This window comes from Stereum hirsutum, assembly GCF_000264905.1.
Source record: "Stereum hirsutum FP-91666 SS1 unplaced genomic scaffold STEHIscaffold_1, whole genome shotgun sequence".
Taxonomy (NCBI): Eukaryota; Fungi; Basidiomycota; class Agaricomycetes; order Russulales; family Stereaceae; genus Stereum; species Stereum hirsutum.
In genome coordinates, this window is record NW_006763131.1 from 2,646,471 (window position 1) to 2,669,102 (window position 22,632).

At 51.0% G+C, this 22,632-nt stretch overlaps 6 protein-coding genes across 6 annotated transcripts; 4 read left to right on the forward strand and 2 right to left on the reverse strand.

Annotated features, from left to right (window-relative positions):
• Positions 1-91: 91 nt before the first annotated feature.
• STEHIDRAFT_117565 (uncharacterized protein) lies at positions 92-5,254 on the reverse strand. Its single transcript, XM_007298881.1, has 18 exons — positions 4,597-5,254; positions 4,497-4,546; positions 4,318-4,435; positions 4,052-4,253; positions 3,828-3,996; positions 3,671-3,773; positions 2,823-3,619; positions 2,677-2,760; positions 2,494-2,616; positions 2,035-2,431; positions 1,908-1,969; positions 1,591-1,848; positions 1,385-1,531; positions 1,143-1,327; positions 972-1,086; positions 800-918; positions 535-745; positions 92-469 (listed from the first exon to the last, which is right to left on the reverse strand). The coding sequence occupies exons 1-18, from the start codon at positions 5,219-5,221 to the stop codon at positions 290-292; spliced, it is 3,945 nt and encodes a 1,314-aa protein (XP_007298943.1). The 5' UTR covers positions 5,222-5,254; the 3' UTR covers positions 92-289.
• Positions 5,255-5,416: 162 nt separating this feature from the next.
• On the forward strand, positions 5,417-7,119 carry STEHIDRAFT_164825 (uncharacterized protein; the record flags this gene model as incomplete). The annotated part of the gene is made up of 4 exons (XM_007298882.1): positions 5,417-5,612; positions 5,667-6,037; positions 6,087-6,459; positions 6,525-7,119. The coding sequence occupies 4 exons, from the start codon at positions 5,417-5,419 to the stop codon at positions 6,584-6,586; spliced, it is 1,002 nt and encodes a 333-aa protein (XP_007298944.1). The 3' UTR covers positions 6,587-7,119.
• A 30-nt stretch (positions 7,120-7,149) lies between these two features.
• STEHIDRAFT_89674 (uncharacterized protein) lies at positions 7,150-8,366 on the forward strand (the record flags this gene model as incomplete). Its single annotated transcript, XM_007298252.1, has 5 exons — positions 7,150-7,311; positions 7,377-7,417; positions 7,476-7,642; positions 7,726-7,923; positions 8,002-8,366. The coding sequence occupies 5 exons, from the start codon at positions 7,150-7,152 to the stop codon at positions 8,364-8,366; spliced, it is 933 nt and encodes a 310-aa protein (XP_007298314.1).
• Positions 8,367-8,841: 475 nt separating this feature from the next.
• Positions 8,842-16,165, forward strand: STEHIDRAFT_117567 (uncharacterized protein). Its single transcript, XM_007298883.1, has 24 exons — positions 8,842-8,873; positions 8,979-9,381; positions 9,455-9,506; positions 9,563-10,427; positions 10,507-10,838; positions 10,891-11,796; positions 11,853-12,082; positions 12,137-12,187; positions 12,239-12,262; positions 12,317-12,662; positions 12,723-12,796; positions 12,852-13,052; positions 13,114-13,177; positions 13,231-13,336; positions 13,394-13,559; positions 13,618-13,683; positions 13,743-13,910; positions 13,962-13,970; positions 14,028-14,106; positions 14,162-14,317; positions 14,374-14,657; positions 14,719-15,096; positions 15,152-15,918; positions 15,977-16,165. The coding sequence occupies exons 2-24, from the start codon at positions 9,004-9,006 to the stop codon at positions 16,095-16,097; spliced, it is 5,823 nt and encodes a 1,940-aa protein (XP_007298945.1). The 5' UTR covers positions 8,842-8,873; positions 8,979-9,003; the 3' UTR covers positions 16,098-16,165.
• Positions 16,166-16,651: 486 nt separating this feature from the next.
• STEHIDRAFT_151891 (uncharacterized protein) lies at positions 16,652-17,771 on the forward strand (the record flags this gene model as incomplete). Its single annotated transcript, XM_007298884.1, has 4 exons — positions 16,652-16,798; positions 16,851-17,027; positions 17,114-17,233; positions 17,283-17,771. The coding sequence occupies 4 exons, from the start codon at positions 16,652-16,654 to the stop codon at positions 17,769-17,771; spliced, it is 933 nt and encodes a 310-aa protein (XP_007298946.1).
• Positions 17,772-18,428: 657 nt separating this feature from the next.
• Positions 18,429-21,981, reverse strand: STEHIDRAFT_164828 (glycoside hydrolase; the record flags this gene model as incomplete). The annotated part of the gene is made up of 15 exons (XM_007298885.1): positions 18,429-19,693; positions 19,752-19,807; positions 19,868-19,958; positions 20,020-20,025; positions 20,088-20,121; positions 20,182-20,241; positions 20,295-20,395; positions 20,466-20,539; positions 20,594-20,617; positions 20,683-20,800; positions 20,859-20,879; positions 20,953-21,126; positions 21,201-21,280; positions 21,347-21,460; positions 21,525-21,981. 15 exons carry the CDS (start codon positions 21,979-21,981, stop codon positions 18,971-18,973), a joined length of 2,133 nt encoding a protein of 710 aa, XP_007298947.1. The 3' UTR covers positions 18,429-18,970.
• Between the last annotated feature and the right edge of the window lie 651 nt (positions 21,982-22,632).

The following is a 22,632-nucleotide window of genomic DNA, read 5'->3' on the forward strand; positions in this document are numbered from 1 at the left end:
ACAATACCACATCCGATTCAGTCAAACACGGCCGATACACCGTCTCGTTGTCCAACGCTTCAGTCACACAGAAACTTTCCGGTGAGCTCGGGCTTCCAGAAACGGATATTATCGACGAGGCTTGGTTACAACAGTCCGTAAAAGATCCATCGACGAATGACGAAGAAGTTGGGAAAGCGACAGTGAAGGTGAAGAACAAAAAACTATGATGAGATGGTATATGTACGGATATAATCCTGGGATACCAGAGAAATAAATACACCAGATCCAGTCCGTGCTCACTCGTAGCTCATGATTTTTCGAGCTCCAGTCCATGCAGATCGATGACATACATGCTATAGTTCCTGTCTGTGGGCTGCGAAGCGCCATTCTTCGCCTGGCTTGGGTCTACGCCACATTGCAGGTCCAGCATGGTCTTGTACTCATCGAAGGTGAAGACCTGCTTCTTTCGAATACTGCTCAGCATATCCTATAAACAGAACGAACAAAGTCAGCGCCGCACGCTCCTGAAGGTCACTTGGCACGACGACTCACCGCCGGGTTCTGAGAGAAGAGGGCATAGTACTGCTTTGCTCGCTCGAACTCCGTGTCCCGCGAATCTCGCGCGATGGTCTTCACACACTGTTGAAGAGCAAGCATGTTCCGACTCATTTTCTTCATGCCGAACGCATTAGCACCATGGATCTTCTGAGCGTTCGATATCAAGAGCTCTTCCATGAGTAGTCCCAGACCTTCGAAGACGAATCTGGAGGCTGAACGTGAGATCGACGGCAAGCGTACAGTACAAAGAGACACTAACCGTTGGTCTTCTGGGGGCAATGTAGTCGAGACTACGTCATCGCACTCTCCGAGCTCGATGTTGAGGTCGATGATGTGAGGGTCGGGTTCACCCATCTCGCGATCCGGATGATAGTTTCCCTAGGATTGGACTGAGAATATTTTCTATAACCACAAAGCTTGACATGACTCACGTATCTGAAGGCCAAGTCGAGGTAATGCCCAACTCGACACCGAATGTCGACACGAATGGTAAACAAAACAATCTCGGCGAGCAACTCATATGTCTTGAGCAAGGAATGGAAGCGCCTGTCATTGCTAATGGTTAGTCTCACTAGCTGTTACCTGGTGCTCGGAATACTCACATTGCCATATCCCGCGATAGCGGAAGTTGTAATTCGTCCTCTGCGGAGACGGGGAGGATAAAAGGCATATACGGCGTGTACGGCGTAGTGGCGCTGGTTGGGTCAAGCCTCATCGGTGTAGTGGGTGACAAAGTAGCATCCTCCGCAACGGCTTTCAACTGGTGCAGTGCATTCCAAAACCATGACTGTGCAAAAGTAAGGTCAGTTAGATGATGCCATAAAAAGCAACAGAATGTGCATACAATACTGCGGTGCAGATTGCACAAGGACGAAAGATTTCGCATTGGCATAACGAGATCCTCCTTCGTTATGCTCTCCTCTCCCAAGAAGCCCCTCTCGATCTCGCCCTCTTGCTTGCATAGTCTGCGTTTGCCACCCGTATCGGTTTCCTGTAAACAAGCGTCAACAGCAGAGTTCAACGAAATGATGTTAGTTGTCGAATTCTCACGTCTATATTCATCAACTCCGTAAGAGTGGGTATGAGTTCAGCCTTCTGCGCCCACTGCGAAGCCAACGCCACTCTGGTCTCTGCAGGTGCCTCGTCGGCACTGACAGGCGAAACCAACGCCTGAAAGCGATCACTGCATCGCTGGTAAAACTGGATGATCACCGTGAGGATTAGCCTCGCGTAGTTTTCTCGGTGGAAGGGCGTCGTGCGGAGCATTGCGCAGAGAGAGTTGATTAACGACATGAGCTGGGTGCTCGCCTAAAAGCAGGACTTCCGTTATTCCCCAGGTTTAGTGCTGACGGCATTCTACAACGTACGTTTACAAGAGGTTGCTCCGATAACCATGCCGAGGCGGGGTCAGGTTGGAAAGCTTCGGAGCCTAGTTTATACGACATTTCAGTATTTTTACGATGAGGTCATATGATAGCAACGAATGGGACGCACCAGTTACAGCATGATGGAACAATAGCGAGACCTTGTCTTCGAGCTGCGGAAGATACACTTTTGCAACGAAGTCATCCAGCACGGCACTCGAGGTTCGCGCAGACTCTTGACCCGCGGGCAGAATCGCGGCGACTCGATCCAGGAAAGTGAGCGTTGGCTGGAAGAGGACGCTCACATGGAACGCATCTGGCTTGATGAGCAGTCGGTGATGTTGATCCATGCCTAGGAGTCGCTCGTCCGTCCCTACTGATGAGAGAGTAGATTGTACGGTAGAATCGTTTGAGCCTTGTACGAGACCGGGGACTGTGTCTCTGAGTACGCGGTTCAGCTCTTCTTCGTGGGGCTTCAACATTTTGTTCGACATCTTGAGGTCTGTGTCGGCGAAGCGGAAGACGTGCTACGAGAAGACTCTACAAGTCAGCTGAACGTCCTAAGTGAAAAGCACTACGCTACTCGAACCTTTGCTTTGTCTCGAGTAAATCTGCCTTCCCGTAAGACATCGTTAATGGATGAGATTGGATTTCGACCGGCCATAGCGCCTTGTTCTTCATCTGTCAGGTAGTCGTTTAGAAGCGTCCGTACCTACAAGGAAAACGTCGGTCAGACGAATAGAGGAGCTTAGAGCCCCAAAATGCGACTTGCCTCTGCTTGCACGGGCATCCAGATCTCTGCGAGGTTGAACAAGGATCCCGGTTTTGCACCGGAGGAGTCTTTGAAGTCTCGTCTCTGTATCGGGTGACGAAGACGGTTGAGACGAATGATCAGAGAAAACCAGCAGCAAGACTTACACTTCCTATTCGATTAGAAACCTCGTATACGACCCGAAGACCCTGAGTCACAGCATCCAGCTTAGAGTAAAGCGTCCAAAACAGATCCCTCAAGATTTCATGCTCAGCATGTTTTGACGATCCCTCCAACGCCGCTAAGCGCAGCCGTAGCGCACTGACAGCAACACCCGCACGCGATCCCGCTCTTCGTGCAACTAATGGTCCCGCCGAACTAACTGTGCCATCGCCTGATACTAGCACGTACGCCGAATTCACCTTGCCTGCTGCAGAACTTGCAGGACTGGTGATCAGAATCGACGATCGTCGGGCGTACTCAGCCCGTTCTCCAACTTCTTCGATCGTGCCCTCGATGAGCTGGAAGACTTCACTGGGTAGCCGCTGTGCAACGACGTCCAATGCACTGCCGAGCTTTCCTAGTACGGCGAGAGACTCCAACAAAGTCTCGAGATATGCAAAGGAGTCAGTTTCTGGATTCTTGCCCTGTTCGTCCTCTTGGGCTGTTAGAAGGTGGCCAAACGCCGCCACGGTGGAAGATACGGGTAAGGAGCTGCTGGGATTGGAGAACGTTGTGCCTGATGACGAGTTGCCGCCTCCGAGGGACATGCTGTGTCGGAAGTTTGAACCTTCAAAGTCATCTGGTGGGTTGTTTGGGCGGAGCGCGAGATCGTTGAGATATCGAGATAATCGAGTCGGACGTGAGGAGGAAGACGTGGGGAGATCGGGGGACGTAGGTGTTGAGGGTACTTTGGAATCGAATTTGCTAGATAACGGCTCGTTCTCAAATTCAACATCGACCACTGTACAAGGTTCAGTGTTTTGCCATATGTTTCTCGAGAATGTTGACATACTGCTCTGTTGATTTGGTGTATACGATGCCCATCGGCTGTCGCACCAAAAAGACTTGAGATATAGATGGCTATGGAGCTCGTCAATTAAGATCTCACGCAAAGCCTAGAGAAGAGAATGTCAGCGACTATCCAACACAACCAGCAGATTACGACAGACCGTCTCTTGCCCAATCAAATAACCTCGTAGATCAGCTACAGCTCCGATATCCATCATATCCTGGCTGTTAGCGATCTTCAAGCTTCGTACAAGGAGTATGGCTGCGTGGAGCAACCGCTTCTCAGACATGAGGCTTTCGAGGACATCGGGAACGAGTTTGAGACGTTCACTTGAAAAGATAGACGGTCATTATTACTCTCATTCAAATGTGAGGAAAGGCCTACATCTGATCCAATATTCGCAGCATCTCCTCCAGGATCTGACCACGATTCCACATCTGTACCAAGTCGGCGCGTCGGTTGCCGAGAGCCTCTTTCGATTCTTGCAATGATGTTCGAGCTTCCTTTATCTGAGTTTGTGACGATCCGAGGTGGTTGAGTAGGGAAGCATGGTGAGGTAGTGAGGCAGCAAAGGCTTGGTAGTGCTCTATCGTATAAATAGAACAGAGATGAATTTCAGTGGATTTTAGAGAGTGTGGCACCAAACGTACTATCAACCGATCCCTTCAAGGCGCGCGAAAGCATGTGCTTCGTCTGTCGGAAGGACTCCATATCTTTCCCGGAAGACGATTCGTCGAGTATTTGAAGAGCAAGGTCGACGGGGTTGAACTAAGATAGAGTGTAAGGCGTTGGCTGAATTGTGGCGTAGAATGGGCATGACAGGTCTTACATCTGGATCGACGACAAACTCCCATTCATCCTTGATTTGATCCAACACGGCTATTGCAGTGTTTGTCACAGTTTCAACGAGAGAGTACTGAAGCACGGACCATCAATATCGCCTGCTTTTGCTTTGCCGTTCACGCGCCGCCCAGGGACTTTATCCCGTATTCGCTTCTGCCTCTGCTGTTCTTCCTGCGTAGCACGCCGTCGCTCCGCCTCCCACTCATCGTCACCATCGATCGTCTTCTTTCGGACGGCTTGAAATGCAGACATGACGTTGGCTAATGCCTTAGGTGATGTCTGGTCGGAAGCAGTGGTATCCGTCGTGCCAGACCGGAGACGCCGAGGCTGAGGTCGGCCTGATGAGATAGTAGCATTGCTGTCGTTTCGTGAGCGATACGGGTTGGGCAATGATACCTCTGATGTTGTAGTACCCGAGCTGTCTCTCCGGTCTCTGGAGGGGCGCGCGGGACGAGAAGATATAGAACCAGATCCTGTAGAGACATCTGATACTTGACGAGACCTGAGCTCTGAGCGTTGTGGGCGAGACGGTCCGCTAGGAGAGCTGGAGACTGATATCATGGAATTATTGCTGGGAGTGGTCGGACGAGCAGGTGCTCGACCGATCTGTAGGGGTTTAGTGTTAGTCCCATACGGGTCAACGCCATTAGTAGAAGACGGAGAGCGTGGACGTCGGTTTGAGGCAGCCGGAAAGGGTGGTGCTCGAGACATGAAAGTCGTCGAGAGCTGGTGAGAAGAGCAGCCAGTGCGCGCTCGAACAAACAGAGATGGTGGGACTGGAAACCGAATGGGTATACAACTTGCATAGCAGACGCCGTCCGTCGCCACGTGCTAGCAATACTGCGATATATTACGTAATTTAATCTCGGACATCTTGTGGTTCGCGACTTGCTCTGGACGTCGACGATGAACAGCCCATCTTCGGCTTTGCCTCCCTTTCTAGAACCCCTCGCTCATAACCCAAGCCTACAGGAATCCGACGCTCTCCCTCATCATGCTCGTTTCGCGCACGCTCGCTCAGGCCAACACGCCCACACTATATGGTGGCCCGCTGCAGCGCCTTCACCCACACCACCGTCAACTATTCTGCTCTTCATCCCTGGTGTGGACGAGTCTACCCATATACCTACTGTGTAGGAGACTGATAAGAGTCCAGGAAATCCGGGTCTTATAGGCTTCTACATCCCGTTTCTCTCTGCCCTATGGGAACAATGTTCGTCGAGTAACTTCGCCATATTAGCCCACTCCCACCTAGGCCACACACCCGGCATTGGAGACGATCATCGTCGACCACTTCCCTCAGCAATAGCGCTTACGTCTCAAGTCGAAGCCATTCTCGAGGTCGTGGCTGCTATCCGATCTGCCTTTGGTCCTTCGCCAAAGATTGTCTTTGCAGCCCATAGCGTCGGCTCCTGGCTAGTGCTTCAAGCTCTGAAGAACCTACCATCATCAGAGATATCTGGCACGTTCCTTCTATTCCCAACCATATGCAATATAGGCAACACGCCAAATGGCCGTCGCCTTTCTGTGCGTGCTACATAATCTATTGCTGTACACCGTTCTGACCACAGCGTAGTGGCTATTCGGACCACCCCTCCCTCGAGTGATATCTTCACTATCTGCTCTCATACGCTGGCTTCCTCTTCGAGCACTTTCTGTCCTCTTCCCATCCTGGCCGTTGGCCCAGGTCTCTGTTCTTCGGACTCTGTTGCATTCCCCGCCAGCCATCTTTTCGGCTCTCACCATGGCGGACGACGAGATGAAGATCATACGCGACCTTGACGTAGGTCTGCTCAAAGAGCATCACGATCGACTGTACTACTACTATGCTCAATACGACGATTGGGTGGGAGAAGAAAGAGATGCCGTGCTAGAGGCGCTCAATGATGCTGAATCGCCTGTGAAGATTGTACACGGTCATCAAGACATTCCACACGCCTTTTGCATCAGTGAGTCTACCACTGACAACTGACCCTCTCGAATGTATGTTGAATCTATCCTATTTTCCTTCTAGATCACGGTCAAGAGTTAGCTTCGCAATGTATCGAATGGTTACGTTCCGGTGGCCTGATATGATACGTTTCGCTCCTAAGGCCTAAGGCTCAAATACTACTGTGTACACGTCCTTGGACTCTCAAAGGGAACGAGTGCTGGTGTCAGCTCCGGTGGAAGCTCCTTTGGCATAGCTTCCCTATCGTGGATCTACGCCACGTAATCGGGCCGTAGTTAGTCTCCCATGTGCCACAATGCGGTGAACAAAGCTGTGCGACCAACGGACTCGCGACGGGCCCTTTTCAGTGAACCGGTCGGTGTCCTGTTGAAACACACTCAAGATCGAACTTACTCCTACGAAGGCTTGCGCCTTGTGGGTGCCGCCCATATCCTCTTTACACACAAGGGGAACAGGTTATGCTCACTGGCGCACAACAGGTTTCTGATTGTAAAAGACTTGTTACTCACTGTGAACACCCTCCGGTCCCAATCTCATCAGTCAGATAAGTTTGATTTGACGCCCAAGACATCTAACCAGGCCCAGGTCTCCTATAAAACACGGCTAGCTGTTCTCCTCTCGCCCCAAGTTCCTTGTCTTTACTGTTACTCTTCAGCATACAATCTTGCTCTACGATCTGTCCATCGACATGTCCACCCTCACGCCCTTATCTCACTTGGCTCAGTCTGATGTCGATAACTTCTATAAGCTATCTCCAGAGGAGCGAAAGTTCTTCATGGCTCAGACAGGCATCGGGGATGATGCTGAGCTTAAACAGCATATCGTCTCGGTTGCAGACGAAGCTTTCGGGGTATGTAGTTCAACTTCCTCCATTTAGCAGCTGCCTTCATGACCTACGACTTCCTCTCTCTATAGATCTACCCATACGAGACCATTCGCGTGTTCGCATTTACTAGGTACGCGTTACAGGCTCCAATGACGATCACAGAACGCTGACATCGCATGTATCTCCAGACTAGTCATCTCCAAGTTTCCAGCCTATCAGGATGTGAAGAGGCTAGGGACTGAGCGTCCTGGAGCCTTGTTCCTCGATCTTGGTTGTTGCTTCGGGAACGATATTAGGATGCTGGTTTCCGAAGGGTTTCCTCCGGAGCAATGTATCGCTTCCGACATTAAACCAGGTATGCACGATGAAGTATCCCGCTTCGGCCTGCACGATTCCCTCGCCTTCTTCTAACCGAATCAAAATACTCTGTTATTGCAGAATTCTGGGATTTGGGTCATAAACTGTTCAGGTCCACTCCTAGATCTTTCCCCGTACATTTCATCGGCGGAGACGTTCTCGACCCAGCGAACCTTTCTATCCATCCATTCAATTCTGGGAACGGAGAAGTCGATAAATTCTCGCCTGTCTCCAAAGCTTCCTCGCTGAATGATCTTAAAGGTCAACTCTCCGCCATTCGTGAGTTCGCGCTTAGTCTTCCTTCTACCTCAATGTCGTTCAATCCGTCTAATCCAACTCTTATTTGGCACCACGCAGATGTCTCGAGTCTCTTCCACCTCTTCACCGAACCCCAACAACTCCACCTCGCACGTGCTCTCGCAGGCCTCCTCGTCCCCAAACCCGGATGCGTAATCTTCGGTATGCACCCCGCCAAGAAAGTGAAAGGCGTGTACACCGGCATGCCTCCCAATAACCACACCATATTCTCCCATTCACCTGAGAGTTGGATGCAGATGTGGGAGGAGAAAGTTTTTGGACCTGGGTCTGGGAATGATGGCGCGGTGATAAAAGTACATGCGAAGTTGTTTGAGATTCCGAGAGGGATGGTGAGGTATAAGGTGGATGATGATGGTGGTGCTTTATATATGATGGCGTGGTCGGTTCGGGTTGTATCGTGTTAGTTTGCTAGAGTGTATTGTCTATAAGTTATCAGACTCAGACTTATTTAGAGCATTTTGTTGCGTACTGTGTGAGCTGCGCCACAACAATTAGTGCCACATGTCAGTTGCGCCCATGGTAATTCGGTCGTGGGAAAATGTGGCAAGCAGAAATGCGCTGTGTCGGAATCGCCGTTGTCCGTTGCGCTCAATCACATCGACGGTCAAGTCAGACACTTTCAAGCTCTCGTCTTTCCCCACCCAACACCCCTCTTTGCTTGAAACACACCGTTCTCATTTTTTTCTTGGCCTCGTAGAATAACATCTTCTACTCGCCACACCGTGATCATCTCGATTCTCGACGCGTCTTCGCGGTCAAGTGAGGCTCATTCAAGAAACTTCACCGCGTCCCACTTTTCGCGGCGTTCGCGATTTTAGCGGAGGTCTCTCTGAGCTCGGTCTTCTTTGCTCCAGACGCGACGATCTGAATTGCACTACGCGTCAATAATATTGACCTCGTGTGCAGACTAGGTGTGTACCGATTCGCGTCGCGCTGAACGTCCCGTTTCAAAGCGGCCTGTCGCGTTGTATCCTCGTGAAAAGTTATCTAACAACCCCCTGTCTGCATGCATTTAGTCCTCGTGTCTTCCTTTGAAGATATATGTCCGTTGAGCAGTCTGTGTCATCGAACCCCATAGATCCCAAATCATTCTACAGAGCATCGTCTCGAGCTTCCGCATCCGAGGCCGAGTTATCAACCCTCACTGCGATCACTACTTCTCCCGAAAGCACCCCACAACTTCTTTATCCTTCCACCGCCGAGACTGAGGGGCAGACAAAGACAAAGCGCATCGTAGAAGTTGTCGTCCCGCGTCTTACAGACGAACAACGCGAGAACGCCAAACGTATCGGCGATATCTTATTGGAATCGGACGACGAGGCGTACTTAGAGAGTGCGATAGAAAAAGTAGTTGGAGAGTATACCGAGGGACAGTTTGAGTGGTACTACGCTAGGGTCAAGTCGGGAAGCATCCACAGAGTGCGTTATCCTTACAAGACGTCTTTCGGACAATTATTCTGACTTTGGCCTTTTGCTTTGATCTTTTGTTCAGTACTCCCAAAAACGCCTCGAGAAGCACTTTCCGCATCTCGTTGCTACTTATTGTACGTTCACTTTCACTTGTGCCTTTCCTTCGAACTGACCTCTCGATGTCTTGCAGTGCGCCGCAAGGAGAAAGGAGATTTTGCCCATTTCGACCCGTCGAGCCGCGCAATACACGAAGACTCTCGTATCAAGATGACAATCAGCCTCGGCAAGTTAACGCGCAAGGCGAAAGGCGGACGTGAATCCAGCCCAATAGTCATTCCTGACAGCGAAGAAGAAGAGGAGGAATGGGAGAAGGACGTTCCGGAGGCGTCTGACCCTGTTGACGACGATGAAGATATGGAGGATGACAGGGACGATGCGTATGAAGAAGAGGAAGAGGGGCCCGTTCGTAGGAGCACGAGGGCGGCGGCTGGACTTGCCAATTTGCGCAACAAGAAGTCAGCGCAGGAGTTGCCCTTCAGTCCGAGACGGCGTAATCCAGGAAGGACGATCAGGGCGGTTGATTCGGATGATGAGGACGAGAGCGAAGAGGGCACCCCAACTCCGGCAGCGAGCACCAGAAGGTCTACTCGTGCTCGGAAGACCACTCGAGCGAATGTGGCGGACGAAGATTACGAAATGGACGAGGAGGGTGAAGAGAGCGAGGAGTATGGGTCGTACAAACCGCGTGCCCAGCCGCCGAAGAAGAAGAAGATCGTGCGCGGCAGAGCTTCGCGCGCTGCCTATGGTAATTTTCGACAAGTCATCGAGCTCAGTTTCGATCGAGAGGAAGACCCGGAAACAGTACATCTTCGCGCTCACCGCGACGCTTGCCAGAAATGCCATCGGGGCCCGGCGAATGTGCTCATCGAGAAGGCGCAGAAACGGAACCAGCAACGAAAGAGAAAGGGTAGCTCCAAGAGGAAGAAGAGGGACGAGGATGAAGAGGATAGTGATAATGAGGAACAGTTGGCCGAGCTGGGTGGCTGGGTGAGATGGTACGTTTATCTTCTACACGTCCCTGTCCCGTTCACTATATCTCTCTTACTGACGATCGATACGCGCATATTCTACCAGTCTGAAGTGTCCCGTGTCCGCTCATTGGCGCTGCTTGGCGAGTACACAGCAAATGGAAATTCTGAAGGCTGCTCAAGAACGCGATTGGGAAGAAGCAAAGCGGGCTAGACATGACAATGGTGGCCCCTCTGACGGTGCTCAGCCGTTTGTTCCTAAACCTCGAAAGCGTGACGGCCTTGATGCATATCAAACGACGGAGTTCATCTGCTCGGCGTGCATGAAGGGAGGTGTCTGCATGAACTGTCTGGATGTCGTTTTGGAACCGGAAGCTCTACCTGGAGTACAGAGCGATCAAAAGCAGGCTTCCGATATCCCGAGTTCTTCTCGTCCAGGTTGGTTGTTCATCTCAGAGTCTGCGTTACAAACTATTAACTCCATCTATAGGCTCGAGTGCACCAGAGCAGGCGAACGAGGCCAACAATGAGCTTCTGTTCCGTTGTCAAACCTGCAAACGCCTATCTCATTATGCTCACCTCCCTGTCCCTGAGGGCATGGATCTCGACCCAGACAACGACGAAGACAAAGCGCTACTAGCCCAATACTATCAGAAGGAGAACAACTGGTTATGTTCAGACTGCATTTCATACATTCACATCGTCGACAAAATCCTCGCGTGGCGGCCGTACCCTGCGAACGCCACTGAGTCTCCACGAGCCCCCGGCGAAGTACCCGATCCCAAGAGACAACTTCCTCGCGAATACTTAGTGAAGTGGCAGGATCGTAGCTACCGACGCGTGGAATGGGTTCCGCACGGGTGGTTGGCGGCGAAGTACATGTCTCGGTTGAGGAATTTCCTGGCCGGTAAGGCTCCGGTGGGATTCTTGCTCAAGCAGGCCGTGAAGGAGGAAGAGGAAGCGAACGCGAGTGCTGAAGGTGGTGTCGGTGGCGCAGGAGAAGATGAGGATTCGATGGCCCGTCTCGAGGATGAGGATTCGTATTCCATGGATCCGAAACCAGATGCAGACCGCCGTATACCTCCTGCCTGGAAGACTGTCGACCGCGTTTTGGACGTCGTCATGTGGTGTCCTCACAAGGCCAGAAAGAAGAAGACGATCTCGGTGGGCAAAGGTAAGAAGAGGAGTAGGATCATCACTGATGACGAAGAGTCTATGGATGAGTTCGCGAAGACGGATTGGGAAAGGGCTTTCAAGTATGGCGAACAACCGGATTCTCGGTACACCGAAACACTTGATGAATGGTTAGAGAGGGAGGGTACTTTCCTGACGGAAGACGATATCGAGCATGTCGTTTATGCGTTCATCAAATGGGACGATCTAGGCTACGACGAAGGTGAGCGTGGTCTATTACATAGCTCAGTCATATACGGATTGATTGACTTTTCGTAGCTACATGGGATTCACCTCCTCGGAAAGGAGAACCAGGCTATTCTGCCTTCCAGTCCGCATTCACACGATTAGTCCAGTCTCAGCACGTCTCTATAAACAAACTGTCCAGGGCTGGGTATGCCGAATACGATGCCCGACGGAAAGGCGAGTACCGACGAAAGTTTGCCTTGAAGGATGACATGCAACCGGACTTGGGGCAGAGTCCCGATCTGAAGCTTATGGACTTTCAGGTGAGTCTATGTTACTCTTGGATAATGCTCTGTCCTGAGTTTCATCATGTCTAGATCGACGGTTTCAATTGGTTGTGCAATAACTGGTACAACCTGCAGCCATGTGTAAGCGTCTCATATTGTATATTTCGTACGGTGGCTGAGTTCATATAATAGATCCTTGCGGACGATATGGGTTTGGTACGTGTTTTTGTTTTGCTTTCACCTGTCCACCTGGAGCTCATTCTCTCGTAGGGCAAGACAGTCCAGATTGCAACCTTCGTCGGCAAGATCGCCAAACAATGGAGCGCGTACCCCGTTCTTGTCGTTGTCCCGAACTCTACGATCACGAATTGGTTGCGCGAGTTCGCTCGATGGGCGCCGGGGCTCCGGGTGGTTCCTTTTTATGGCGAAGCGAAGGGTCGTGAAATCATCAAACGGTACGAGTTGCGACACTCGCAGCCGACTGCTGGTACTTCCGGTCTCAAGTTCCATGTCCTCGTCACCACGTATGACAACGTGAGCGGCTCCAAGGATTTTACCTCGGTCTTCAAGAACGTTGATCGATGGGAAGCCTTGATCGTCGATGAGGGCCAGCGGCGTTAGTTCAAACATGCTCTATTTAACTGAGGAAAAATGCTGACTTCGTTGCATCTTGCAGTCAAAAACGACGGCAGTCTCCTTTTCAAGAAGTTGAATGAGCTCAACACTATCCATCGCATAATCATGACAGGGGTACGCTCGCTTTACCTGTCACATTTTGCTTATTTCTTGATCTCCGAGGTCCCAGACTCCTCTGAACAACAACATGCGTGAACTGTTCAATCTCATGAACTTCCTCGACCCAGACCAATGGAATGATCTTGCTGCGCTCGAGAAGGAATACGATCAAGAAAACCTAAACGAAGAATCGGTGAAGGCCCTACATGAGAGGTTACGTCCGTATTTCCTGAGACGGGTCAAGGCCGAGGTGTTGAAGCTGCCGCCTAAGGTATATAATTTCCAATCAACAACGCTGTGGCCCAACTGAAAACACCCGTTCATTCTCCCAGAACGAGGTCATCGTCCCGTTGTCCCTCACTCCTTTACAGAAAGAGCTGTACAAATCCGTCCTCAGTACGATCATATCCCAGGCAACCTTTTCTTTCCTGTGCTCATAGTCTATCTAGGCAAGAACGTCACCCTCCTCACCAGTTTAACGCGTTCGCTCGGACAATCTGTCAAGGGAGCATCAAACAAGTCGAACATAACGAACATTCTCATGGAGTTGCGAAAGTAAGCTCTCGCCCCAACTTTGTCTTTTCATTTTGACCAAGTTCTTGGCCTGTTTAGGTGTATTCAGCATCCCTACCTTCTCTCCCCTGATATCGAACCCAGAGGACTAAACCAGCAGGAGACACATAAGCGTTTAATCGCTGCTAGTGCCAAACTTCGTCTGCTGGAGGTCCTTTTGCCGAAGCTGAAGGCGCGTGGCCATCGGGTGCTCTTGTTCAGTCAAGTATACAACTATCCCGGTCACTACTCTTTATCCTACATCTGATGTGTATTGTACACAGTTCGTCATTGCTTTGGACATCATCGAAGACTTCATAAATGGGGAAGGGTTCAAGTATCTGCGACTGGTCGGTTCATATCTCGGTCTTGGGCCTTCAGATGCTAATAGGCATGAATATCATCTCAGGACGGGAATACGAAGCAGGCCGATCGCCAGAAGGGCATGGACGAGTTCAACCGTCCGAACTCTGATGTATTCATCTACCTCCTCTCTACACGAGCTGGTGGCGTCGGAATCAATCTCTGGAGTGCGGATACTGTAATCATCTTCGATCCAGATTTCAACCCCCATCAGGTCTGTAGCTTTTCTTTTAGACCCTCTTTATGAAGCTAAACATGTTCACAGGATCTTCAAGTACGAGCCATGGTTGCACTGCATTCTGAGTTTGATTTCTAACCGTGTCACCTCCAGGCTATCGCACGGTCTCATCGATACGGACAAACGAAACCATGCCTCGTCTTCAAGTTGATGGCCAAGGACACAGCTGAAGGTAAGCTGTTCTCTGTACTTTCCACTCCCTTCTTCTTTCTGACGGGTCATAACAGAGCGAATCGTACAGAACGGCAAGAAAAAGCTCATACTCGACCACGTTATTGTGCAGAAGATGGACGACAAGGAAACCGGCGAAGACGTCTCTTCCATCTTAACCCACGGCGCTCGAGCTCTTTTCGAAGAAGGGGAGGGAGCCAAAGACATAACGTGTACGCCTACATGACTTCTAGAAATTCTCTCGTCTCATGCTGAATTATATGTATAGATTCCGAAAATGATGTCGATAACCTGATCACCAAGACCGAGAGCGAAACCACTCAGGAGGAGCAGGGTTCATCGGCTATGACCTTCTCGTTCGCGAAGGTCTGGGCTGCTGATAAGGATGGTTTGGAAGAGATGGCGGATGAGGAGGCCGATACTGAACAAGCAGACTCGTGGGCCCAAACCCTCAAACGCATCGAAGACGAGCGCGCTAAGCTGCAAGCCATGGACGTCACCATTGGTGGTCGCCCCGCTCGTCGTGCAGCGGCAATGGCCGTGAAGCCTCAGGTAAGCTTTCTCATCGTCGTCTAAAGCCGTCGCGGGTTTCACTAACCTTTGTTATGTTCAGCAATCTATCGACCTCGGGGACACGCCCAAGAAGAAGACTAACGGTCAGAAGCGCAAACGGTCGAAGTCGACAATATCTGACGAGTCAGAGGGCTTCAAGGGCTCTGTGGCGTCTGCAATTTCCGATGGCGATACGACCGATTCGGGCGTGGTCGACGAGTTCATTCCAAGGACGAAGAAGGCGGCAAGGCCGTCGACTGATACAGCAAGCCCTCATCCAGTAGTTCAAGGCTCGAATATTCCAGGCGAGGAAGCTTTCTGCAGCATATGCAATAGCGTTCATTCCGGGCCTTGTAACATGACAGACAGCCCGGAGAACTTGGCTGCGTATCGACTGGCTTTGTTAACGACGGCGGACAACGAACCTATCGAAGAGAAGGCATGTCCCTGCTTTCTACGTCCGTTTCCCCTTATTAATCTTTCTTTTTTTTTAGCGGGAGGCCATCGCTCTTATCGAAACCGTTCTCAGAGACCGTGGAGAGCTTCACCTTATAGACGGACAACCCCTTCACCTCGTCGAAAGGCCACCGCCGGCAACAGTTTCAGTCAAACAGTCAAAGGAAACATCAATGCTGCATCCACGTCCTAGCGCTCAACCACCTGTGGCACCTGCCGCGTCGTCTTCCAAATCAGCTCCCGGAATGCATGTCCCTGCTCCCGATGGCAGTTCTTCGTCTTCAGCTGCCGCACGTCCAGCGCCAAGTTTCATGGGTAGATTCCGAGCCGACCTCTCCGCGAAGCCCTCCAAACCGAAGCCCAAGCCGAAGCCCGCGCTTAGCGCTAGCGCACCTGTGCAGAAGGGAGTCAATGGAATGGTGTCTAATGCTGCTGCGTCAAGCTCTTCCACTGCCGGCCGCCCACAACCACTATCCTCGTCAGCCAATGCCTTGAAGTCTCAGATGACTCCCGTCTCGAAAGCCACACCTTCGAAGCCAACGGTTTCTAAACAGTCGACGCTGAACGCTCTAAACGGAAGTAGACCTTCAACGGCGTCTAAGTTGCCTTCCGCTACACCGAACGTGCCATCATCTTCGAGCGCTGGCCTGGCTGGTATGAAGCGTCCTGTGGCGCCGAGTACGGCTGATGAACCCAATCCTTCCAAGAAAGCAAAGAGCAGCCCTTTGAAGGAAGGCTGTGCCGTCTGTGGTCGAGAGTTCCACTTACTGAAGGACTGCCCCATCGTCGCCGCTGGGCCGAAGAGGTAGGTTTTCGATCAAAGATCCTTACCCTCCCTACAATTTGACTGACCGACCTTCTAGTATATCCCAAGCGATCCAATCAATGGAGGCCCAACCAAGGCATACGAAGACAGTTCAGACACTGCGTGGGCTCTTACAGCAGCAGAAACGGCGGGAACTCGCGAACTCTGGAGGAATGTAACTTATAAACGTAACTTCTATAGTCTCTTGTACCTCATTAATACCACATCCGTTCTTGTTGTGTTCCGGACCCCTTCGAACTCGTTAAAATTAGTATGTACACAGCTGTGTGGTGTCTCATCAACGTCCCATGCTGCGCCACACAATTACTGGATGTGGCACCGCCACCGTGGAATTCCTGTGGCGCTATAGGAAAGAGGACGATCAAAATTCGAGCTGTCTCCAGCTGACTGTTCGTCTACCTCGTCTGTCCTTGACACTCTCATCTTCTGAATCAGAGTCAGCCTCGCGCAGTTCTCTTAGTCTAGTTTTCGCGGAATTGCCATCTCTTATTGGGTCTCTGCGCGAGTCCGAACCTGATTCAGAGTGTCATAGAACAACGTTGCTTGTCTCAGTCGCGAGTGCCGAGAACAGGCAACAATCGTGGTGCGTGTCATAGGGATCCCGCATCGATACGGAAAACTGAAGAATACAATAGCTGTGTTTTATTGCTAGCTCTATAAATTTCACGTTCTTTGTGACGCACTGTGCTCTTCCTCCCCCGTCCGCTTGCCTATGTCCTTCCCGATGCAGTTTGCGTCCCAAACGCCCGCTACCAACTCTCTCTCGGTCAAACGTTCAAGACACGATTCAGGCGTAGGTTCGAGCATGAGCTCTGACGGACCTTCTGCGTACCAGATGCCTACTCTCCCCGAAATCCATGTAAGAAGTTTTCTATTCTCTATTCACTAGAATGAAGCCAACCGGGTCTCAGGGCGATATGATGTTGGACGTTTTCACGCACAGATCGGTGCGGTTTGCTGGAGCGCCTCCAAACGAGGACTTTGGTGATAGTGAGAGGCTCGCGTGTGTCGGACAGAAAGTTCTCGCGCTGGCTGCGACATCTGCCTTGTTCAATCAACGACCGATGCTCAATGCGTCGACTTTGGAGGTATGAACTCTTGCTTGCATTTCACGCTGCCTTCATGTATTTCTGCTCATAATCAATTCAACACTATCTGGAATATATCTTCTCAGACTCAAATCGGTGACACCCTTTCAGACTCCAAAATCGACGACTGGGTCACTGCGTACAAGATGCGAGACAAGATGCGCTGTTCGCCTGATGCTCGCGACTCGCTCACGGAACCTAAAGTTGTGACGGTTCCTTCTTCATCTGCTTACCCTAACTGATAAAACTCCGTAGGAGACGCTCCTTCTCTTTCATAGTTATGTCGGCGCTGTGTATTTGCAACGTGGCCTCCCGGTAGTGCTAAATTGGATCGGCAAGCTGGTAGACGACAATTTCGAGGACGTCGCACCGGAGCCACCCACACAGCCGGGACAACAATCTCGAAACATTAGACTGCTGAACAACATGAAGCGCATGAAAATTGAGCCTTCTCCCTCTCCGAAGCTTAATCATATCGAGCCCCCCTTCTCAACACCCCCTCCGCCGCCGCCACAGGCGCCTCCGCCGATTCCAATGGCACCGCCGATGTCGAACGGACCCTACGTTCAGGCCGCCCCAACTTATTTCCAGCCCAACCCAATCACTCCAGCGCAACCCACGGCCGCCTTCCTCCCTGCATTCAATCAGCTTGCCGCCCAGAGAAAGCACTCGATAGAGTGGCAAGCTCAATCGACAGGACCATCGCACGCGCCTGCGTGGACTGTCAACTGTTTAGGTGAGTGATTTGGACAGTATTATAGCGCCCAGAGCAGAGTCAGATTGGACGGGGAAGCGAAGCGCCGTTGCTTCACATGTTTATTTCTTTGTGTGTACATGCGGTTAATGAGCTCGAAATTGTCTGTTGGTGAAGGTAGTATACAAGCAACGGCGCTTCCCTTCCCCGTCCAATTTGGCTCTGCTCTGGGTGTGTCTCCCCATCCCTAATGAATGAATTGTAGTCGACGGGTTTCCGAAAGGGTACGGCACTGGAAAGAGTAAGCAGTTGGCGAAGGAAGCCGCCGCGAGACAGGCCTTTTACAATCTGGGTTGGGCTGGCCGTAAGTGCATTCATGTCTTTTTTTTCTATTGTACTTTACTGACTCTAGTAAACAGGATCCTAACATTCACGTCGTTGGTGCTCCAACCACCCTCGGTGCCCCGCGCGCCCTTCCCCGCTCCGGACCTCGACGGGATGTCTGTAGTCTTCTGCATTATTGCTTGCATGTACTACTGTCTTTGTAGGCTATGTTGTTTTTATATCGACCATCGCATTGGGGCTTCGTACCATAAAACGTTGAACTCAATGCGATGGCCTACACAGAAACAACATAGCCTATGTGCAGCACAAGAGGTATCACGACAATGTGTGGCTCTTGTGCCACATGCGCTGGACCAGTAAGCATTCTTACAAATTTCTGCATCTGTTTTGGGCCAGCTCCCGAGCGGGGAAGGATGCGCGGGGCACCGAGGGTGGTTGGAGTATGCTTCGACGTGTCACATACATGTCTATATCGTGGCACTAGATCCGGTCTTCTCCTCCCGAGGAATTCGTCGAGGACACAGCCCGCCTCCATATTCTGTATGGAGGCGTGCTGTGTCCTTGACGAGCCCCTTGGGAGTGGACAGCTCGGTTTTGCTGCTGTGGTAGTATTTTGCTGTCTGTTTATCTGAGTATTGTCCTCGAATTTTCTCTTCGTCGCATGAAAAATGTTGAAACCCTATTTCTCTTCTACTTCGATCCATACATTCCGTGTTCGTGTACCTTTTGTGTTGCCGTTATCTCCCCATTGTCGTTCGTCGCTCTTCGGTTGTAGGCAGATAACGCTGAACCCCTAATCGTTTGTTTCGTTCTGCTATTTCAATGATACATGCCATATTTGTTTCAACTCTTTCAGCCTGTTCGTGCCCCACTCAATACATACATACTATCTGGAAGCTGACTCTCAAATGGACGTGATATCTTTTAACCCCTCCCAGATTATGAATCTCGCCACACTCCCCGCCCCGTTCCCAATGTGCTGGACAGGTGCGACGAACGACATCGGCGCCATGACCGTCGTACCGTCGACGCCTATCTCATACTCGCCCACGAACTCTCCATCCACATATGCAAACGTCTGATTCTCCGTCCCCGCGATCACGATCTCGCGCCACGCAGACGCATCAGTCACGGGCAAGGTGTAGTTCAACAGCGGCCATGTGAAGTTGCTCGATGTGAACGCGAGTGTAGTCCCGTTACCGTACACGGTATACCCGAACGAAGTGTCGGGACCAGAGAGCAGGGTTCCCGTCGTGTCTGAAGTGCTCGCGTTTACGAGGAAGGTGTAGTTGTGGCCCTTCGACCCAAGAGGCGTGACGATGACGCCGTCGACGAATTCGCCATCGTACCCATTACCGCTGAGATCCTTGACCACCCCGCTCGTCTGATTACCAAGTTCGTACGAAAGAACGACGTCGCTTGCGCTGGGCACCCGTCTGTCCAGATTCTGACCGGGCGCGGAGGCTTCGAGGATAGGGAATGAGGCGAGATATTGTTCTTCGGTGAGATGGTTGTCGCGCGTGGAGGATTGCCAGGAGTTGGCGGCGATGACGGGAAGTCCCATTTTGAAGGCATAGAAAGCTTCGAGGACCGTGCTCGCGTTGGGGCCATGATCGTTCCATACGGCCTGATTGGTCACGGGAACTATTAAGATGGTGAGTCGAGCATACGTGGATTCTGCGTACCATGATTGAACCTTGTAGAAGAGGCTCGGAGACGGTAGGATTGTTTGACGCGTTGCCTGTGCCGAATCTTAACCGTCAGCAGACATACACTACTTGCTTGAGATAGAAGACAGCACCTCTGTCAAAGATATGAGGGTCCCATATTCCTTCAGTATCGACATTAGCGCCTTGCCAGAGTCGAGTTTGATTGAGTCGTTGGGGATAAGACTGAATAGCAACAAAATTTCAACGTCACTGTCGAGTTCCGAGGACGTTGACCAGTGCTTACGCCAGACTGGATGAAGAGGACGAGGTTAGGGGTCGTTGTTAGATTAAGTGCAAACAGATGACGCTCACGTATTTCATCACGATGTACTGGAACGCATCATCGCTAGAATAACGCAGACTTGTCAGAGAGAAGGTTGAGAAGCATAGCCATCTTGACATATACCTATTGATCACGTTGTAGCCATCTCGGATCAGCTCGTAAGGATCATCTTCGAAGAACTCCCTGCAAGCCTAGGAGTCAGAACGTGAGTGAAGTTTAAATCATCACTGCCTTACCAATGTTGGATAGTGATGTTCTTCTCTACACTTGTAGTGTTCGACGGCTCGTTCGTCCCCCAAATCCGTATCGTCTTGTTCGCTTCAGCGATGAAGTCACTCTACAATGGCATACAAATGTAGCTCTGTGAAACAATTTATTCAGATCATAAAACAAGGAGACAGACGCACCATCTCGTTGACGAAATTGTTGTAATCGTCCGCTAAATCCGAGTCATACTCGTCTGCGCCGATAGAAACTTGCTCTAAACGACATGACATGAGTCAGAGTGTTTGACGGGCACAGAACGGCTACATACTCGACATGAACCACGGAAGAAACTCTGTTTGGAGTGACAAGAACTTAGTCAAAGGTGTCAGTAACTGTAGGTATTCTGCAATGTCTCACCTGTCCAGATGGACTTGATGGTAGGAATGGCGTCCGGGACGGTCAGGTTGATTAGCGTCATATCCGTGGAAAGCGCAAGTTCGGGTTTCCATTGTGTGATAACCAGGGCATGGCCGGGCTACGACACAGCACGCTTCAGATTATTACCAAATTACATGCCCGAAAAAAAAGCCTACTGATTCGATCTCGGGTATGATCTATTCAAGGTGGGACAGTCTTATGAGGTTGTGCCCTCAAAATATCCAAGGGATTGCAAGCTTGAGTACTCACCGTAACTCCACGAGCGGCACAGTGTTCTTGGAAGCCTATGAACTCGTCGTAGGTGTACGTCTCGTTTAAATGGGGCGTCAAACCGGCCAAGTCTGGGTTAGAAGGCCGCAGGCGGAAACGAGCATAGGTAGTTTTGGTGACGTCGATGCCATAATTGTCGGACAGATGAACGTGCTGAAAGAACACAATCAGACTAAGCTTGAGTACTTGGATGATCATAATTGCTATGATTTTGAACGGCTACGCACAAATTCAGTGGTCTTCCACCATGACGCGTACGTGCATAATTCCTCCAAGAACGTGATAGGGTAGAACTGACGACCGACATCTATGGGATTTCGGCCAGTCAATACCTCTGGCAAGACGACTTCATGTGAACAGAAGAAAGAATCACCTAGCATGTATCCTCTAGTTTGCCAGTCAGGTTGGTCCACGACCATACCACTCGGAAGTTCCTTGTTGTTCAGTAGTAAAGCCTGCAGCATCGTCCTAGTGGCCCAGAACGCGCCTGTTCGAGCACTTGAGCATCTAATTCACACTCAAAATGCATAAATATCGAACTCGATACGGACCTCGTGCGCCAGAGCCACTAATCACCACACTGGAACTCGTGATCGTGATACTATATCCCTCGCTCGTAGGTGTTCCTTTCGCGAGCGTGAAGTTCGCAGCCTCTGCCTCGGACATGATCGTCACGAAAACATCGGCCTTCGCAGTTGACGTTCCAGTAGAGACCTGAGCGGTGAGACCAGAGAAGACAGATTCCGCGTCACTCGCGAAGGTCTTCGCGAAGGAGAGGAGAGTAGGCGGGATGAGAGTGAGACCATCATCATCAGCGGTAGAAGCCACGTCCTGGTCCACTACGATACTCAGAGTCGAAGGCAACGAGAAGGACCCTTCCCCCGAAGAGATGAAAGAGTGAACCGCAGGAACGACGTTCGGAAACTCTGTCGCTGCGTTGACTGGAAGGATCAAGAAAGGCAGAGCAGCGACGGCCAGCAAGCCGACCTTGCCCATCACGGACAGCATCGCAGACGCGTGAGTGAACAGTAGGAGTGGCAGAAGCAAGTCCAAGGATATATATGATCTTCAGCAAACGATATAAGTACACGGCGAGAAGGTTCAAGGTTTAGAAGCAGGCATGACGCAGGATAAGAAAGTTGAAATGAAGGATAACCGTCAGCTGGACGATCCATGCGGTCCTCGAGCGGAGGACGCATAAATATATCTCAAGTTCTGCAAATTCGAGTTTTCAGAGCGCACATGAAGTATCCGGACGAGCGGAGATCGCGGGCCTACGGGCGAAGTAGTCGATACAATGTTGTATCGCTGCACCTGGAATTTCGTGGGCTGGAGATAAGTGGTAAGATAGGTAAGATAATTCAGGAGAACTTGGAGAAGACCGAAGCTTAAGAGCATGCGAGCACGTACCTTGGGAGCCTCGGCGCTGTGAAAAAGGGGCATTTAGAGGAGAGAATGGCCCTTATGACTCTGAACAGACCCAAAATACAATTTGAAGTGTAACGAATTGAAGGCCAAAGCATCGTAGTCTGCCACTGGAAGACAAGGAATGTCGCGATCAGGAAGAGCAGGACATGAAGCAGGTGGTCCACGTGGCGAGATCCGAGTGTGGCGGAAGGCATGACACAACTTTGCCTTCATCCATCAACTTGTGCCCAA

What these genes read in the sequence shown, in the direction of transcription:
- STEHIDRAFT_117565 (XM_007298881.1), bottom strand. Translation starts at nt 5,221, where the DNA reads ATGTCTCGAGCACCACCCTTTCCGGCTGCCTCAAACCGACGTCCACGC. An exon ending in AGTTTGTCGTCGATCCAGAT is followed by an intron (nt 4,436 to 4,496) that starts GTAAGACCTGTC and finishes ACTCTATCTTAG; the next exon opens with TTCAACCCCGTCGACCTTGC. An exon ending in TTGCCCCCAGAAGACCAACG is followed by an intron (nt 746 to 799) that starts GTTAGTGTCTCT and finishes TTCAGCCTCCAG; the next exon opens with ATTCGTCTTCGAAGGTCTGG.
- STEHIDRAFT_117567 (XM_007298883.1), top strand. Translation starts at nt 9,004, where the DNA reads ATGTCCGTTGAGCAGTCTGTGTCATCGAACCCCATAGATCCCAAATCA. An exon ending in CGATCTAGGCTACGACGAAG is followed by an intron (nt 11,797 to 11,852) that starts GTGAGCGTGGTC and finishes GACTTTTCGTAG; the next exon opens with CTACATGGGATTCACCTCCT. An exon ending in TGTTGAAGCTGCCGCCTAAG is followed by an intron (nt 13,053 to 13,113) that starts GTATATAATTTC and finishes TCATTCTCCCAG; the next exon opens with AACGAGGTCATCGTCCCGTT.